This window comes from Ictidomys tridecemlineatus, chromosome 1 (genome assembly GCF_052094955.1).
Source record: "Ictidomys tridecemlineatus isolate mIctTri1 chromosome 1, mIctTri1.hap1, whole genome shotgun sequence".
NCBI lineage: Eukaryota > Metazoa > Chordata > Mammalia > Rodentia > Sciuridae > Ictidomys > Ictidomys tridecemlineatus.
This window is the reverse complement of record NC_135477.1, coordinates 30637489-30656880: the sequence shown is the minus strand read 5'-3', so window position 1 is coordinate 30656880 and position 19392 is coordinate 30637489. Positions and strand designations below refer to the sequence as shown.

Here is a 19392-nt window from a genome sequence, read left to right as displayed (position 1 = left end):
GTTTCAATGGTTTGTCACTCTACGGTTTGTCACCTTTGCTGAAAAGGTGGAGACATTAACTGTAACATACAAGTTTCCTGCTACAGACTGGCCTGGGATTGTGGGCTGCTATTGTCTTCAAAATCTGGGTGTGTGAACCATGCTGTTAAGGTCATTGGCATAAGACTCCAGGGACCATGTATTCTTCAAAAATTTCCACTACTTCCTAGGACCAGCACTGTTCAGAAATAGCAGACAGCTCTCTATGCCCTTCAGAATCTTGATTACTTTAAAAGGACAATCCCAGAGACAATTAGGGTCAGCTAGTGTGGCAAACATTGCTTAGTGGGTTTTTCTCCTTCTCAGAACTACTTTAAAATCTCTGGCAATGTTCCCTTATAAGGGTGGCCCTGTCTATAGAAGCCAAGGTCTTTTCCTTCCTTTTGTTATTTTTTTTCAAGTGTTGGAACCAACAGTCTGTAGTCCTTCCTGCCCTCCCCTGGCCCCACAATTTCTGACTTCTCCATAGTGCTACTCATTTGGAAACTTTTTGAGTCAGTAGAGAATCAACTCAGAGACTTGTTTTTTTCTTTTTTTCTTGACCAGTGGGAATATTGCATGTCATGGTGAAAAGATTTGAATGCTACTATCATACAGAGTATAACAAGGCTATTTGGGTGTGTTGGCACACAGCGCAAGTTAACTTTGCTTTGCTGAATATGGTTACAGTGAATTCTGTTTAAACAAGAAATATGTCCATTTAGCAGTTTAACGAAGATGTATTTCAACAAAGGGTTTCAATACAACAGCCACATTTAAACGTCTATACAAAGTTAAATTTAATGTATTTTTAAAAATAAACATTTCATTTTTGAATAGTTTCCAGTTTATAGAAACATTGTTGTTCCAGAGCAAGGGACTGCCATGGCAGCCAAGACAGTCCTCATATCACTACCAGAAAGATTGCAGACATGTCACTCTGAAGTCGCAGGCATGGCTTTTTTTCAAGGGAAAGAGAGGATCGTCTCAGAGAGGAGATAGTGTACCCCTACTGTCCACCAGTTTTATGGGGGATCCCAGGGAAGTTTCCAGAGTCCTGCCCAGGTCCACCTCTTGACTTTTGACTGATAGCAGGATTGCTTCAGACTTTCACGTCCCTACTGCATATGGTAAAGTTCCAAGGCAAATCTGGGTTACTTTGGCTACACTGACCAGTTCTAACTGGAACATTTAATGGCTGGGGGAGTTATCCTTATCTCCCAGAGTTCTGAAAATTAGTCAGTGTAAGGGTCACGAAAGTCCCCTACTTCAGGATAAGTTTTATTCTTCTTATCAGGCTTTTGGACCTGCATTTCTCCTGCAGATAATAGATTGTTTGCTGAGGAATGTAACATATCCAATTGATTTAAGCCAGGCGGGGTTGCAGGTATATTGCCTTTTATAAAAAAGCATATGGGGTCAACACAGTGGATCTAGTTTATAGAATTATCCCCTTAACCTCATGTTCTCATGCTCACCTTTGTTTGTTACTTATCATTGTGATGGTTGTATAGAAAGTTCTCACATACTTTATTCCCATTCCTCCTATTGTTAATATCTTAAATTAATATATTTAGTAAAATCAATAGACCAATATTGATACATCTTTATTAACTACAGTCCATACTTTCTTGAGATTTCCTTACTTTTAACCTCATGTCCTTTTCTTTTCCAACATACCACATTACATTTAATCCTCATAATATCCTGAGGCTCCTTTTGGCTGTGGAAATTTCTCAGACTTTATTTTTGATGACCTGGATAATGTTGAGAAATATCAGTCAGAATATTTTATAGAATGTCCCTCAATTGAGAGGGACATTCCTCAACAGATATTGAACCGAGAGGCTCTTAGCCATGGATCCACATCTCCAGCCTTTTTTATAGTTTATTTTGCAACAGGGTCTTGCTAAGTTTAGAGCCTTGCTAAGTTGCTGAGGCTGGCTCTGAACCTATCTTTCTCATGATTAAACCAAGTATGATGTATTTTTTTGGAGAAAGACTTCAGAGGTAAAGTCTCATTTTTATTACATTATACCACAGGTATGCATTATCAATGTGATTTATCATGCTGATGTTGATCTTGGTCATCTTGTTGAGGTAGTATTTGTCAGGTTTTTCCACTATAAAGTCACTCTTTCTTATTCTCTTTCTATATTGTACTTCTTAGGAAGGAAGTTAGGACATGCAGGCTGCACTTAAGGAGTGGGGAGTTGTGCTTCATCTCCTAGAGGGTAGAGTATCTACACAAATTATTTGGAATTCTTCTGTACAAGAATTTATTATCTTCCATATATTTATTTATTTAATAATTAGCCTATTTAATAAATTAGTAGTCTATATCTGTATAGATTCATACTTTTTTTTTATACTCTGGGTTATGATTGAATACTACTTTATTTTGTTGCTCAAATTGTTCCATTTTTGGCTATTGGAAGGTTTTACAGTTGGTTTCTGTATCACTTTGACATATACCATCTTTTTTAATTGTTGTTTTTTGTTTTGTTTTGCTTTTTAAATATTTATTTTTTAGAAGTAGCTGAACACAATACCTTTATTTTATTTATTTTTATGTGGTGTTGAGGATTGAACGCAGGGCCTCGCACATGCTATATGAGCGCTCTATTGCTGAGCCACAGCCCTAACACATCTTTGTAAGTTTTTTTTTAATCACTTCCTGGAACTACAAGATAACCCCAGGTTCTTCTTGTACATTTATTGGTCCAGTTCTAGAACCAGCTATTTTCTTTTGTTGGAGAATGATTTTTAGAAAGGAAGATTTGGGATATCTTTATTACTACCGAGGTATCTTTGCTTTTAGATACTTTGAGCTGACAGATCAAAGAAATATATTTGTACTGTAAACTTTTTATGTACTCGTATGTATGCTTATCCATATGTATCTATATTAAGCTGAATATGAATTCATTCAGATTTTTTTACTCTAATTCATTACCACATGGATTATTTGGATCATTCTAGCCACTTCCCCTTACTTGTCTGTAACCTTCTATTCCAACAGTAAGAAACCTGACTCCTACTGTTTGTCCTCCATTAATTGACAACAGTATACATGTATAGTGGTTTCAGAATCATGAACCTTGATAAATAACTTTACAAGTTGAGCAATGTGCTTTTATTAGTCTTTCATCTTACAGACTGTACTCACCTCCAGAGTGACTTAAGTCAGTGCCTTTCCCTAACACTTGAGTGAAGTTGTTTCATACATGTGTAACACAATTAGATTCTTTTGTCACAATGTACATTTCATTTTGGAATCTCTTTCCCTCTTGACTATTTTTTTTTAAACTTTGTATACATTAAGGGTCATTCATTATGCTGTGAAGTTCTGTGGGTTTTAACAAATGAATATATAATCATGTATCCATTATTACAGTATTATACCAAATAGTTTTGTTACTTTAAAAAAAATCTTGTTATGTGTGAGGCCATGGGTTCAATCTGCAGTATTAACAACAACAACAAAAAAAAAAAAAAAAGGAAAGAAAGAAAGAAAAAAGAAAAATTATCTATTTAATCCTCTCCTACCCTCATGAATCTCTGGTTACTGTTGATATGTTTACTGTATCTACTTAATAGTTTTTCAAAATATTTTAAAAATATTTGGAGCTTTTATTAATTGATTATACTTTCACAGGTAAAAGTACTTTCTTTGGAACAGAAGGAGGGAAAAGCAAGAGACACAAAAACAAAGTATGGAGTTTTCTTTACTCTGAATATAGGTCTAGATCTAGTACATAAGTGAAGAGAAGGGAGCTCACACTTGCTATGTGCCAGCTGTGTGTCAGGGCCTCTGTTGGGAGTTCTTACATATTTATTATCTCCCCACACGCAGTGGCTCTTCGAGGTGAATTTTAAAAAATCTTTACAGCTAAAGAACTTGAGGTTCAGAAGGACTTACTAGCTTGTGTAAAATCATAGTAATGACTTGAATCCAAATCTCCCTAACTCTAAAGCCCTGGCACTACATTAAAACTATCTTGGCGGGCTGGGGATGTGGCTCAAGCAGTAGTGCGCTCGCCTGGCATGCGTGTGGCCCGGGTTCGATCCTCAGCACCACATACAAACAAAGATGTTGTGTCCGCTGAAAACTGAAAAAAAAAAATATTAAAATTCTCTCTCTCTCTCTCTCTCTCTCTCTTTAAAAAAAATAATAAAAAAAATAAAAACCAACTGTCTGGTCATCCTCAATGGAGCTACTTCTATTTAAAAAAACAAAACAAAACTATCTTGGCCCTTAAAAAAAAGAAAAAGAAAAGAAAAGCTGTGGGTGAGCTACTACCTCCAATTGAATGTAATACCAGTCTCAGGGGATGGGAATGGACATTTGCATTTTTGGGGTAAGTTTTTCCAGTGATTATAATGGACAGCCAGGCTGAGAACTATGGCTCTATCATAAGACAGAGTGCTTCTCTTTTTACTGTCCAAGGAAAGGACAGGCATTTTCTGAACCAATGTGCATTCTAAATACCCTCAAGAGCAGTTTTACATCTACCTCATCCCTATTTCCTATCCCCTACAGCAGTCCTTATCATCTCTAAATACCTGTCAGCAGACAGACAGAGTGAGGGAATAGGTTAGGGATGATGAAGAAGTAGAGATTAAATTGAATTAATTTAATCAGTGCTTCTCTTTGGAATAATGTGTATTTAGTGTTGACATACTATCAAAACACAGTGTCCCTATAGTATCAAAATTGGATACAATTTTTCAAAGTATGTTGGCAAATTTGTTTTGTTGAGTATTCATATACCTAAACCAAGTGGTATATAGGAAGTATAAGAAGATAGAGGTTGGGTCTATTGCTGGTGGGAAATAATTATGAATTCCTGAAATTAGATTGGTTAATCGTCATATTACATATAACATTTCTCCCAAGATTCTAGAAGTTCTGAGATTTAAAAACCTAACTTTAAATTCTTTTAACATTGAAACTGATCATGCAGTTTAAAAAATATCAACAGGACATAACATTTTAATATGTGTCAAATATTATGAAGAACACTTGTTTATTCACGTCATAAAAGCTGAATGGATGAATTTGGGGAATTGGCAAAGCATGTCATTTTGTACAGTAGTTATCAGTTACTTTGGCATTTGTGATAACATGAAAACATTTTTATCTACATCCTTTCATGAGTTTCAACACTAGGCTTATCTATTTATTTACTTTTGAAGTGGGTTCTCAGGACGTCATGTTTTCCAGGCTGGCCTGCAACTCACAATCCTATCTCAGCCTCCCTAGCTGGGATAATAGGCCTGGGGCCAGACACCTAGTTAGACTTTTGATTTAATTAAGAAATCAAAAAAATGTGGTGGCCGGAGTGCCTGTCTGCGCCACTTCATCTAACCAAATGCCCTCCTATTAGAAATAATGAGATGCTACAAGAAATCAAACACATGCTAGAAAGTGGGTGGGCAAAATCTTTACTTCTACCAGAATTTGGCTAGCAAGCATGCCTGGGCTGGCAGTCCTCATAAAAACAATTTTGCCACCATAGAACAACTATCAAGCCAATATTTATCATTAGATATAGTCTAAACTGGCTCTGGAGAAGATATTCATTAGATTTTTTATTTACTATAATTAGTTATTCTAAATGCAAAATCCTACAACTATGTCCATTTAGTGAGGTCAAGAAAGCCTCATATTTATTAAGCATTCAAAATTTACTGAGCACATATGATGTGCCAGGTACTGTGCAAGGTAACAGAGATGTTATATTTTAAAAAAAGAAAAAAGAAAAAAATCTTTGCCCCTAAAGAATGACCAAAAGTTCAATGGAGAATTTATATTCTGTATAAATTCAAAGGCAATTCTTAGTGGTTAGAAACTTAATGGTTTATATGCAAAAAAAAAAAAAAAGTCATGGTATAGTTAGCTTTAGACACAAATTCTTGTGCTAAAAAGGCAATGTATAAAAAGCATGACCAAGGAATCAGGAAACCATATTTACAATCCTTCTCATTGCTGTTCCTTCAATAATTCAACCATTCATCAAATATTCACTGAATGCTTACACTGGGGGAGAAACTATACTGTGCTGGGAAGCATGGTAGCAAATAATGAAGACTAAATAATGCTCTCTAACCTTGGGTTAGGCTAAATATCCGAGGTCTCTTACAAACCTCAAATGCTAAGTAAGGTTGCAACAGCCTCCTGGAGGGAGAAGCTGCCAAGTAGCCTTGGTGCTTGAGGACTTACTATACTCTCAGAAGGTTAGCTCTTCTCTTGATTTTAAATTAACTTTGAATACACAGTTTAAAAATAATTTGGTTAGTCTTTTATTTGCTTTTGGGTCATTTGGCAAGTTGGGGTGTAGCAATCCATGCTTATTTATAGGTCTTTGGAGGTCAGAAGTCAAAGCTGGGAAAAGGTGAGTGACTTTCATCAAATCATAGCTACACAGACGTTCCCAGTAAGCAGCTTCCTCTGCAGTCCCATCTGGCTTTCCAGCCAATAACACAGCTTCTGCTGTGGCAGCAATTGCTTGGGTGACTTGTTGCTCTTCTGCTGTAGTGATCCTCGCAAAGGATTGTTCATCATGAGAACAGACATGATCAGCTTTATGGAGCAGGAAGGACTGTTCTTGCCTCTCACAGGTTTTCCAGTTGGTATTAAGGTAACAAGTTTCTTTCTTGTTATCTGGCTTCATAATTGCAATACATAAGTCGCTTTTTTTGTTTGCAACCAATATGACTTTTCAAGGGAGAAAAATAGATTTTTGTAACAGAGAGGGAGAGAGAGACATGGAAGGAGAGAAAGAAGGAAGAAAGAAAGGAGAGAGGGATAGAGACACGTTGCTTCAAGAATTGAAAAAGTTACAACCCAGGGAAGCCTTCGAGTGACTTTAGGTAAATGAGCTGCTGGACTCCTCAGCCAATCTGTCCTTTCTCATCTATGAAAAAGACATAGTTTGAGGTTGAGGTTCCTTCCGAAACGGGGCTGGCTAACTTAGCCCCTCCCACAAGCCCAAGGGTCTGTTATATCTCTGATCCTTGAGTACCTCTCTCACTGAGACGGACCACAGCAAGCAGAGGCTGGAAAAACAAAACACAAAAACACACACAAAAAAAACCAAAACGAGGAAAGAGGAAGAAAACAGAAGCTGCTACTTATGGAAGATATAAAGGGTAAGACTCAAACTGATTTGATCTGAATCCTTAGGGGAAAAAAAAAAAATCCCCTACCAAAGCAAATACTTGAAAGAGCAAGAAGTAAAAAGCCCCATATGAACTTTCCCACCTTCTTTCTTTTGAGAGGAGGCAAAGAAAGAACTTTCGGAAACTTTTTAGGAAGCAGAGCTCCTGGATGTCGTCAAGGGTAGCTCTTGAGCAAGCTGGAAGAGCTCATGAATATTAATTATCAATTTGTATGCAGCTCTGGTGTTTTAGAGGCAAACGACATTTTTCAGCACTCTTGCCGGTTAAGAGACAGCTGCTTCATCTGCAGTCAGGAGTCATCTAGCCTCAGTCCTCTCTGTGTTTGCTTGAAGATGCTGGGCTTTGTGTGTAGATTTGTTTTGTTCTCAAATTTCCTGTGTATTTTCCTGTTGTGAAACTAGCAAAGCCTTCTCTGCTGGAAGTTAGGCAAGTAAATGTAGCAAGAGGCTGTCACAACAGGACCCCAGAGAATGTCTTGCAAAAGGTTGAAAGTGTCTTGAGATGTGTGGGAGAGTGTGCCTGTCGGTGGTTAGGGGCGGGGAGGGGCAGAGGGCATGGTAAGAGTTCTGTCTTAAAGTAGCAGGTCTCATCTGACTGATGACATTTAGAAGTTGTCTGAAAACTACAAGAGCAGCCTGGTTTCACGAATGGTGTGCAGTCTCTGTCTTTTTCCTCTTTTGGGCATTTTCTGCCAGGACGGAGAGCCAGCTGCTTGCCAGCTCTTGGGAGTCAGGAAGAATTTCTGCAACACTGAGGGAATGTAGGGTCGCAAATCTGCTTCATCATCTTTAACTTCTAATATCCTCACATACTTTTATCACAAAGAACACAGAGGAATAGGATGAGTAGTCGGTGGACTTCTTAATGATTATGATAGCTGTTAAAATTTAATAAATCTTTATGCAGTGCTGGAAACTATTCTAAGCTTATTATGTATGCTTGTTCTTCACATCAACCATATAAGGTAAGTGCTATCATTGTCATCCCCATTTTCCAGATGACAAAGTTGAGGGACTGAGAGGTTAACTCGTTTTGGGATAACATAGTTATAAAGTGACGAATGTGGACTCAGGCAAACAGGCAGGGCCTGAGGGCTTGTCCACTGTCCCATACTGTTCTGCTGGGAAGGCATTCTCTGGTGCATGACACTGCAGATTCTGGTTTTGAAAATCCCTAGAGCTATTGGGGAAATGATACTGATGAAATGTCAAGTCTGTGAAGGAAGTTGTACTTTGCAATCAAATTCACATACTTTTTCTCATTTGGTGTTTATTGCCATTCTTATTGTAGAGAAGCAAGTATCTGTTACTATGGCCTTTTTAAAAAGGGAGAAACTAAGGCTGCAAGGAGTTAGGTGACATGAATCATGAAGCTAACTGTCAAAAGTCCACACCAGACCAGAAATCCCCCGCTTCTGGTTTCTCTTCCAACCTGCAGAGTGAGCCCAGTCATCTCTGAACTCCCAGTCATCTCCACCCCCAGCTAGTCCTCATTGAGCCTCTTTCAGTTCCTCAAGGAAACTGCCCCTTTCCTCCTTCTCAGACTGTTGCAAGGTACTTTTTTCTTCTTTGATTGCCTATCTGAACCTCTTTTTCCTCTTATTTTGGAGCCTGTGTTTTAATCCTTGCTCTACCATTTACTGTGAGCCTCAGTTTACTCATCTGTAAAATGAGGAGACTAATAATGTCTTCCTCCATAGGGTTGTTGTAAGGATTGAATGAGGCCATGCAAGGTCTTTAGAATTGGCCTTATGTATATAGTACATGCTCAATAAATATTAGCTGTTGCCATTACTCCTTCAAGTCTCAAGCAATACTCTCTCCTTTAAGCCTTCTCCAACTCTTTGAGCCTAGATTACTACCCAGTTTGACTGTTTCTATAATACCTCACTCTTTATTCTAAGGCAGCCCCTAATTATACTTATTTTTTGGTTTTGCCCTCTGTATCACATTCCCTCCTCCCCAGTGTATAATTTTATTATTCATCTTTGGATACATAGTGTCTAGTGAGTTATTTTTCAGTCTCCAAACTCATGGCAAAATTGTTGTCATTGTGGGCAGGATTGTGGGAGAGAGGTCTGTTATGACAAAGACACTGGAGGCAGCTATTGAGGGTGCCCCTGTAGCTGTCCATCTAGAAAGTGGACAGATGCTGAATTGTCTTCATGTGTCCTATTGGTACACAACATCCAATGGCCAGTGGTTGGAGTGGCAATTCCCCAGACTTCTCTATGAAGTCCACAGCTGACCTTTGACATTCTTGTTGTGTCAGCTTGGTGGCCACATTTACCAGCCCTCAGGAAAGATTTTTGAAATTGATGTCTATCTCAGAAAAAAATGTGAAGTGTTTTTTCAGAGGGTGGTGCACACCAGGCTCTTATACAAGTCCAGAAAGTCATTGTCATTTGAGCTCTTTAATGGGCACTCAATAAGGATCTAATAAACTACATTATTATTTTAGCTAATATTCACTTTTGAGTTAGGAAGCCAGTTTAAAAGGGGACCTTTGAGTTTGTAATAGGGCTTCTTCCCTGCTGGTGCATACAACTCTTCTACACCTAGACATCCCTCTAGGTGAATATTCTGAAAAACAAAATGTGACCCTTTTAGGTAGATGATATTATTTGTGAATATACCCCATGCCAGGGCACCCAGTTGGCCAGTGAAGCTCTGGCTGAACTTAAACTCTTATTCCTCACTCAGCCAGAGGCTAAGCTGGGGATTTCAGTTGCCTCATAGCACACCTCTGCTATCTCTGAATAGAACATCTAGTTCCATAAATAGTGGCTCCCCAACCCCACTTTATAACAACCTTGCTGTCTGAGACAATGTACTCTGGTAATGAAAGAAAAACAAATACTACAAAAATTGGCTCTGGGTAAATAAGTTTGTTTCCAGTATCCTCCCTTTCCTTTTCCTGGAATAACTTCAAACCAATCTACAAATATGATTGTGTGTTTACCATTTGTAAGTCCCTATGCCAGCTGCTTGGTGTATAAACAATTTGATCATGATTTAATAGGGAAGGGAGATATATATATATACATCCAACTCTAATCAAAGCCAGACTCTGTGAAGTGCCAATAATAAACTAACACTGATTATTTATTATGTGCCCAACAGTATAATATTATATGTTTTGTCTACAGCAATTCTATGGTATTGGTTTCTGCATCTTATGATTGTGGAAGCAGGTCATTTGGCCAAGGTTACACAGCTAGTAGTAGGTAGAGTGTGAATTTTGATCCAAGTGGTTAGTCTGCAAAGCCTGGGTTCCTGTTTCACCTCTCTAAAAGTCATAATTGAACCCTAAAGATTGCACCATGAGAAACAGAATTCCAGAAAAACCTCTCAAGAGTAATTTGGACACTTCATTTGGACCTAGAACAATGAGTAGAATCTGGTGCCCTCAACAGGCTGCCCCACTCCCAGAATGCTTAAAGAATTCTCTTACCAAAACTGCAACCTAGAAGGAAGAGTAAAATCTCCTTTCCAAGTTGTGAGCAAACGTCTGTTCTGGAGATTTGAAGGCAGAAGTCCGGATGTTTAGCCTTGACCATGAATTTGGGATTATTAGTCATGTAATCAAATACACCTTTACAAAGCAATTGGCTGCACATTAAATGATTTCCTTAATTATGATTTTCTTGCATGTTAATGAGGGACATCTGAAACAGTTTTTACAAGTGATCATGATTGGCATTGCTTTTACTTGGCCAAACCACATTTTCAGTGTTTTCTCCCTTGTGTTGTCTTTTTGTTTGCTTATCCACCCTCTATAACTAGTACTTGCATGCAAAGACAGTAGTGTTTAATCCCACGTGCTATGTTTAGATGTGTTGGACTTGGCTTATGTAGACTGAAGGTGAGGGCTGGGGAAAATCACATAAAATTTATTCTTTGAAACATTTTGGAGGGAGACCAAAATCAAGGGCAGGCCCTATTGTGAAGAATCATCAGACATTTTGATGGTTTGATGGAAGTGCAGAGGAGTGGAGGCACTAGCTTTGTCTTAGTGATTGTAACTGTGTGTTTCTCAAACTTTAACATGCATGTGTAATCATTGGAGATCTTAAAATGTAAAACCTGATCCAGAAGAATTTGGGTTAGGACCAGAGATTCTGCATTTCTAGCAAACTCCCAAGTGATGATAGTGCTAACCTCTGAAGGCCAGACTTTGACTAGCAATGTTATTGGGTCATTGTATACTTTAGTCTTAGGGTTTATTTTGGCAGTAACTGATCAAGCCCTCCCTGACCCTCATCCCCTATCGGAGTAACATATATATATGTGTGTGTGTGTGTGTGTGTGTGTGTGTGTGTGTATATATATATATATATATATATTAGAGAGAGAGAGAGAGAATTTTAATATTTATTTTTTAGTTTTCGGTGGACACAACATCTTTGTTTGTATGTGGTGCTGAGGATCGAACCCAGGCCGCACGCATGCCAGGCAAGCGCGCTATCGCTTGGGCCACATCCCCAGCCCTTGGAGCTACTTCTTTGAGTTAACCAATCAACTATGCAATTGGAAGATTGCATAGTTGATTGGTTAACTCAGCTAATGGGAAGCCTAGCTCATGTGTTCCCTCAGCTAATATATGCACTGGGACAAGAAATCAAGTCTCCCATTTTTGCCATATCCTAGAAGCAAGTCTGAATCTTCAGTATGCAAACTATTATTGAACCAAAAGAACTTGTTGGATTTCCTAAATATTTCCACCTTCTCCCCATGGTCTTAAGATTCCCTAAGCTTCTCTTTTTCTTTGCCTCCCACTTGAGAAATACTGGAGCAGAATATGTGGCTGCCCCTGGAACCCTGTTCTGGTGTTGCAGTCCTAAGGAGCTGGGGTCTTGGGGTTCTGAAATTGGGAGTAGTGTGCTTGGGGCATATTCTGCTCCTACAGAATCAAGGTGGGAATAATTGTAGGTGCTAAGGTAGGAAAGTTAGTGCAGAGAGGATTGCTGGAATGTTCTTCAGGTTTGCAAAATCGAGGGAATTGTGAGAAGAAAAGAAACCAGGGGAGAAGTTGTCTTATAGGCATATAAATTGCAGTTTCTGTGCTTGAATATCAGAGTGACTTTAGAGAACTGGGAACAATGGGAGGACATGCTCTCCAAAAAGAGGTATTTTCTTTTCTAAAATTTAATTTCATTCAAGTAAAAGATTTTTGATATAGACAAATGCTTGTTGAAAGGAGACAATAAAACATAGTTCTTAAAATCTAGTAACTAATAAATGTTAATGACATTTCAAAACAAAATCCATGAGCAGTGCATTTGAAATATGATACAAGAAAGAATAAAGAATTGTGAAAGGATTTAAGCAATTATTTTTTGTAGTCCATATTCAAGTAATAATTTCATTTAAAAGTCTACAGGTATTTCATTTTGATTCATAGGAAGGATGTGAACAATTCCTTTGTGTCCACAAGAATGTAAGTAATAAAACACATGCCCATTAAAGAAAACATGATAATATAGAATAGAGAAGAGAAGAAAAACAATGCCTCATGATATTTTGGTATATTTCTTTGAAGTATCTTTTTACTATGCCTGGACTGTTTCTCTTGTGTAACATTAACTTGAATAGGACCTTGAAAAATTATGAGATGGCACCATGATCATTAGGCTATATATACACTTTTAAAGCTTGGCTTTTAGAGTAGTAGTGAATCTGCAGTATTTTCCATTTTATAGCACAGTCTTTGTTAGTATAATTTTTATAGTTGCAGTTTGTTTAACAATTCCCCTGTTATTGAACCATTCAGGTTTTTTCCATTTCTAATAAATGTCTTTGGGCAGGAACTTCTTCCTTATGTAAGGGTGCACTCTGAGGATAGAATCCTGTTAGTAGAATTGTTGGTTTAAAACTTATAAATATATTCTATTGTTCTTGGTCAGGCTTGCCAAGTTACATTCCTAAGGGGTAGATGGACCCTTCAAGCTCCCACAGGCAGTTTCTGTTTTGCTGCATCCCTTACAGCTTTGGTGATGTTTTTTTTTAAAAAAAAATCAGTCTTATCCACTCTTATATTTTAGCTTGTATTTCTTGGGTTACTCTGCATTTGATAGTTTTTACATAATAGGCTTCATCTTTTATATTCTTTTTGCATCCTTTGCCTGTTTATTACTTATTTGGATTTTATGTTCTTAAATCAATTCATATGAATGCTTCATCACATGAAATATTCAACTTTTTCTGACATATTTGCAGTAGTTTTTATAAGCATGTTCTTAGTGTTTTTAAAAGGAGAATAACAATTACGAATAGGTGCAACACATTTTTAAATGCAGTTGAATAGTTTTCTAAGTAGTTCGGTATTGTATTCTGTTGTCTCTAAGCCATAATAACATTTTAAGTTCTAAATGATTTTTATTTTTTTAAACTGTTATTATTTATTTTTCATTGTATTTTGTAACTATGGGGATTTATATTTGTAATTTCTGAGGTTTCTTTGTAACTAGGCATGTGGTAAATTCTTATAAAACTTCTATGAATATTTGTAAGTAGATAAGTTTTTAAGATCTAAAATTGGATATATATCAATCAATTCAATCTTCTCAATTATGTTATAATCCATTCCCAACTATTATTTTGTCCTATGTGAAATTATAGTACATATGCATTCATTTTTAGATGCTTTATAGATACCTATGAGAATTTTGGTTCTAGGAGAAAAAAGATGTGAACATTTTTTTATTGTGGCTCATTAAAAGAGAAGGGTGGGCAATAGAGGCTTAAGAATATGTCAGGAAGGTAAAGTAAATACAGAGAAGTAATTCAATAGTGTCTTGGGAAATATAAGGGAAGATGAGGTAACAGTCTCAAATGACATCTTAGGGATCTGATCCTGGAGTGACTACATAATTTAAGGTAGTATAGAATAGATGTGTGTGAAAATTACTAAATCTTTCCCTTCCAAATAACCATGACAAGCCCTAGGAGGCCAGAACCAGGGAGTTGGGTCTGATTAGCAGGATTTAGAAGATGGAAACCAGAATCTCTGAGCCATTAAATCAGAATAGTATTGCTGAGACATGTGCACAAAAATACATTTGAAGAAATTCATCATCAAAATAATTTTTTAGGTATTGTACTGAAAAGGCAGAGAAGGGAAGACTAGAGAGTTTCCAGTGAAAAAAGGTGACCAAATGGAGATTAATAATTTAGCATTCATATGTACTAATTTAAGCTGTAGAAAAGATTGATTTTTTTGTTTAATCTCTTCTTTTTATTGTTTTATTTTGGTACACTTAGAAATAACCATAAAAGTTTTTTTTAATAGATTTACTTTCATTTTTTTTCCTTTTTCTTTCTGTTTTGTTTTGTTTTGGTATGGGGATTGAACCCAGGGGTGCTTTACCACTGAGCTACAACCCCAGGCCTTTCTTTATATTTTTTTTTATTTTGAGACAGGGTCTCACTAAGCTACTTAAGGCCTTGCTAATTTGCTGAGGCTGATCTTGGACTTGAGATCCTCCTGCTTCAGCCTCTGGGCTATAATCACCATGACTGACACTCGAACATGCTCTCTCTCTCTTTTTTTTCTTAACTTATCTAATAACTGGTAAGGTGGAAGAGTATGGTAAAATGAAGCAGCTTACATAGTGATCAGGGAACAGAAAATCTCCGCACTCTGCAGATACAAAATAAATACCCAATACCCACGCTCCCAATGAACCACTTCCTCCAGCCATACTTGACTTGCCTTCAGTTACCACTCAGTTAATCCCATCAGGGATTAATTCACTGATTAGATTAAGGCTATAACGTTCCTCTGAACCTTGTTCCTCTGAACCTTCTTGCATTGCCTCACAGGTGAGCTTTTGGGGAAACACCTCAATCCAAACCATAACAGATCCTTTATCCATTTTTAATCAGTTTGATTATTGAATTGTAATGATTTTCTATATATTCCTTTTTTTTCAAATATATTATTTTTTTAAATAATATATTTTAAAAAATATATTAATAAAAATTCATTTTTAATTTTCTTGATGTACAAAAGTTTTTTTCAGAGCAAAAATCTTACATTTTTAACATTTTAATGATGTCCCATTCTCCCCACTCCCTTGGCAGCTTTTATTTTTAGTGTCTTAGGTAAGAAACCATTGCCTAATCCAAAGTCATGAAGTCATTTATGTCTAAGTTTTCTTTATAAAGTTTTATCCACACATTTAGGATTTGGATTCATATTGAGTTAATCTTTATATATGATGTGAGGTTGAGGCCTATCTTTTTTTCCCTTGCATATGAATATTGCATTTATCCACACCATTTGTTGAAATTTGGTTCTGGAGCTTGGAGGACTCTGACCAAAATCAAGAGATAATGGGAGTTGGAATTGGAGCATGGAGTCAGTGGTTGAGAGTACAGGCATGGATAAGTCACCCTGGAAACTGTAGAGAATAAAACCAAAAGAGAATGAAAAATGGCATCTAGGAAAACCAGCATTAATAAAGGAGTAGGAAGAGAAGGAGCTTAAGAGAGATATTAGAAAGAATATTTAGGAAGGTTAAAAAAAAAAAACATGAAGGAAACTCTGCATCTGGTAGCCAAGGGAAAAGTGTGCCTTGAGACCCGTGTTTCAAGAAATACCAAAGCTGCAGAAAAGGCAGGAAGGAGATTGAGAATAGGTGTTGTACACCCTTTCCTGTCCTTTATCTCTTTCCCTCAGTTTAATGTTTTTGGGAATTGGGATGTGTTTTGTGTTTCCTACCTTTTACCTCTTTTCCCCGTTTAGCAAAAAAATAAGAAAAACTCTAATAGTATATTTTACAGTGGAAGAAGTATGGTGATTTGGTTTTGGAATTTGGAGCTCCTTGGTGAGAACAGATTTAGTGAAATACTTAGCTATATCAAAGATGACAAAAGAAGAATTAAGTAGGAACAAAAAACTTAGCATAAAGAGTGAGGTGTTGGAGGGAAATTAATTGGATCAAAGAAGAGTGGATTTGATCATATTTTAAGGGCAAGAGCGAGGGGAAGGGAGATGAGCCTAATATTTATTCATTCAACATATATTTATTGAACAGAGTATGTGCAAAACACTGTTCTAGGCATTGAGGATATGGTAGAAAACAAACAAAACCCCTTGACTTTGTGGAGCATATATTCTAGGTATAGACAGACAGTAAACAAAAAGGTAAAATGTATAATATGTTAAACATAAGGGTTAGTTTCTTCTAAATAAATAAATAAATAAAGGAAAAAAATGTAGAGGAAAGACAAAGAGGTAAAATCATGTGGCTATTTATAGGAAGAATATTTAAGGCAAAGTGACCAGTAGGCATAAAATAAATCCTAAAGATAAATAAGGTGTTTAATGAACAAATAAGGAATCCAGAGTGGTTGGAGTAGAAAGAATAAGGAGGCTAGAGCTGAGAGGTAGGTTTGGCCTAAACAAATTGTGTGGCATCTTGTGGGCCAGTAGATAGATAGCCTTCAATTTTTATTTATAATGAAATGGAAAAATACTATAGATGTTGAGCAGAGAAGTGACTTTATCAAATTTATGTTTTAATAGGATGGCTCTAGCAGCTGTAGGGGACATGGGAAACAGAAAGAGACTAGTAAAAATACTACTGTAATAATATTGATTGAGAAATGAGATGTCTAGTTCAAAGTGGTAGCAGTGGAAGTGGTGAGAAGCAATTGGATTTTGTGTCTGTTGAAGATACAGCCAATCAAATTTCCTAAGTGAGCTTGAATGGGAAACAAAGAGGAAGGAACTTGACTCCAAGGTTTTGGACCCTCCAAGAAACTGGAAGGATGGAGTTGACTTCAGCTAAGTTCTATAGAAGAACAAATGTGAGTGGGAAGATTAGAATCTCAATTTTGAACATGTTAAATCTGAGATGCCTATATGACATGGAGATGTCAAATAGAGCCAATGGATGTACATGCATAAGTCTGGAATGCAGAGGAGAACACTGAACTGAAGATATAAATTTGAGTTATCAGGTTATGTTTAAACTCAGTGATACTTGATTTAAATGCAACCAGACTAGACAAAGTTTGTCACCAAGGGAATGACTATAGACAGAAAGTATTGACAGAAGTTTCAAGGAGTGAGCTTTGGGATATTCTAACTTCAAAGAAAAACCATCCAAGAAGATTTGTGTGTATGTCACCCTCAACCCGCACAGGCAATAGAAAAGGGGTTCCCCTCAGTGGAATGGGCTGGCTGAGAAATAAAAGCTAAGAGAAAGAAAACAGCAAAGAAAACCCCAGAGCCCAGAGAGTAGTTTCAAAAGCCAGGGCAGGACAGGCAAGCTGATCAGATGGATTGAGCTTCTGGCAAAGTGGTGCCCCGTGCCTGCTTTATTTATATCAGGAGATATCAAAGGCTTTCTAAAGAATGTTCTCCAAAAAAGGTTGAAGATGGGCTGTTCAGTTCCTAGAGGGTTACGCCCATTTCCAGAGCTACTATGAGGAACCTGCCTAGCAGAGTAAAAGGAAACGTCATGTGCATTAGGTAATCTATTGCTGTGGGAGAACCACAGAAATTTCCCAATGCCTAGCCTATGTCTCCCTGGCTTCCATGCCAAGAGAAGATCCTCATGCATTTCACAGATGGCTTCCTGCATGTGTATGTGAGGGGGTGGGGGGGGAGTTATGTGTGTTGGGACTGGAGAGGGGATAAAATAGAAGAATATGTAGTCCCAGGAGCCAGAAAAGTGTTTTAAGAGGAGGAAGTGGTGAACTGGATCTGATACTGCTAATGGGTCAAATAAGGTGAAACTGAGAATTGATTATGGCATTTATCACAGTGGAGGTTAATAGTGACCTTGATGAGATATTTTTGGTGCAGTGTTGAGAGAAAAATTTTCCCGGAGTTGTTCCTATTGCTCTCCCCTCATCGCTTTTCCATTCCCCTCCTCCATCTTAAGGAAGAATCTGTGATATCTAAAGAACAATGTGGTTGAGAGGAAGAGAGGCATGGTTTCTTAAAGGAAATCAAGAGCTCTGGTGCCAGAAGAAGGGGGAAATAGACTCTTGGCAGACAATAACAAATGTTAATTTCAGCTAGAAATGCCCTGTTTCTGTCCTGTATATCGTGTTTATGCCTCTACCATCAACTACATGTGAAATCCTATAGAAATGCAAATATTTATGGAGAGGTGTGTAACTCCTTGATGCTGACAGACCACCCAGATTATAAACATTTTCTGTGAAAGAAAAGCCAGATAGACCTCCAGTTCATTTGTGAACATGAATTCTGTATACAATTACAGATGCCCTTTTTCATGAGAGAAGATGATGCTTCTTAGATACATTTCTTCTTTAGGATTACAAATGTTCCCATCTTAGTCAAGAGCTACTACCCACTGGACATTCTTTCATATATCTGCAAATTTTCTGGGTTTCCCTGACTCCTTTTTAATCTTACTGGACTGGTTACATATTTTCTTTTCAAAATCTTGCTTCACTATTATGCTTCTTTATAGGAAGACTGTCTTTCAGTGACTTCCAGTGATTAATAAACACCTCCATCCCCATGTTACCCCAGTCCTGATTTACTTTGATTCACCCAAACCCCTTCAATCAGGTTGGCCAATACACATAAAGGCTTACACATTAGAGCAGGTTGTACTAATGGCTCTTCTATAACTGAGAAATTGGCAATTTGGCCAATTATTTTTTTAATATATTTTATAGTTGTAGATGGTCAGAATGCCTTTATTTTATTTATTTATGTGATGTTGAGGATAGACCCCAGTGCCTCACACATGCTAGGCAGGCTGTCTGCCACTGAGCTACAGCTACAGCCCAATATTTAACTATAGTACTTTACCCTAAGTATATTTATTGGATTGAACCATTTGAAACCAGTGGTTTTGTGGGTCAAAACTGTCAAGTATTCTCAAGTTCTTATGATTCAACCTGTTATGTAAAATTCTTTTTAATGTCAAGGACATAATATAAAAAAATCTCAATTTATATCTAAGATAAATTCTGCGAGTACTTTTCATGACTCCCAAGTATCCAACCAGGGTTGCTACATGCAACTAATATATTGTCCATGTTGCAATCCAGGGGTATTTGAATGGTTTTGGATGTATGTAGCACCCATTGGGGTTGTGAAGTGTATATCCTACATAGATATTCATTGCAACCGTGAAAAAACCCCTTCATATTACATCCTGAATCAATATTACTACTACTACTACTACTACTACTC

General features: G+C 37.2%; 1 protein-coding gene across 4 annotated transcripts in view; it reads left to right on the top strand.

The window, feature by feature from the left end:
- Positions 1 to 19392, top strand: part of LOC101974791 (ectonucleoside triphosphate diphosphohydrolase 1) — a 120619-nt gene that overhangs the window by 18467 nt on the left and 82760 nt on the right. For 2 of the 4 annotated variants that reach the window (XM_040272042.2, XM_005335292.5), the window contains exon 1: positions 7004 to 7173. The exons of the other annotated variants lie outside the window; for them this stretch is intronic. Coding sequence is in view for 1 of the 2 variants with exons in the window: in XM_005335292.5 (XP_005335349.2) it covers positions 7158 to 7173 (16 nt within the window). In the remaining variant the exon portion in view is untranslated. Of the gene's footprint in view, positions 1 to 7003; positions 7174 to 19392 lie in introns of those variants that run through there. 4 annotated transcript variants of the gene reach the window in all.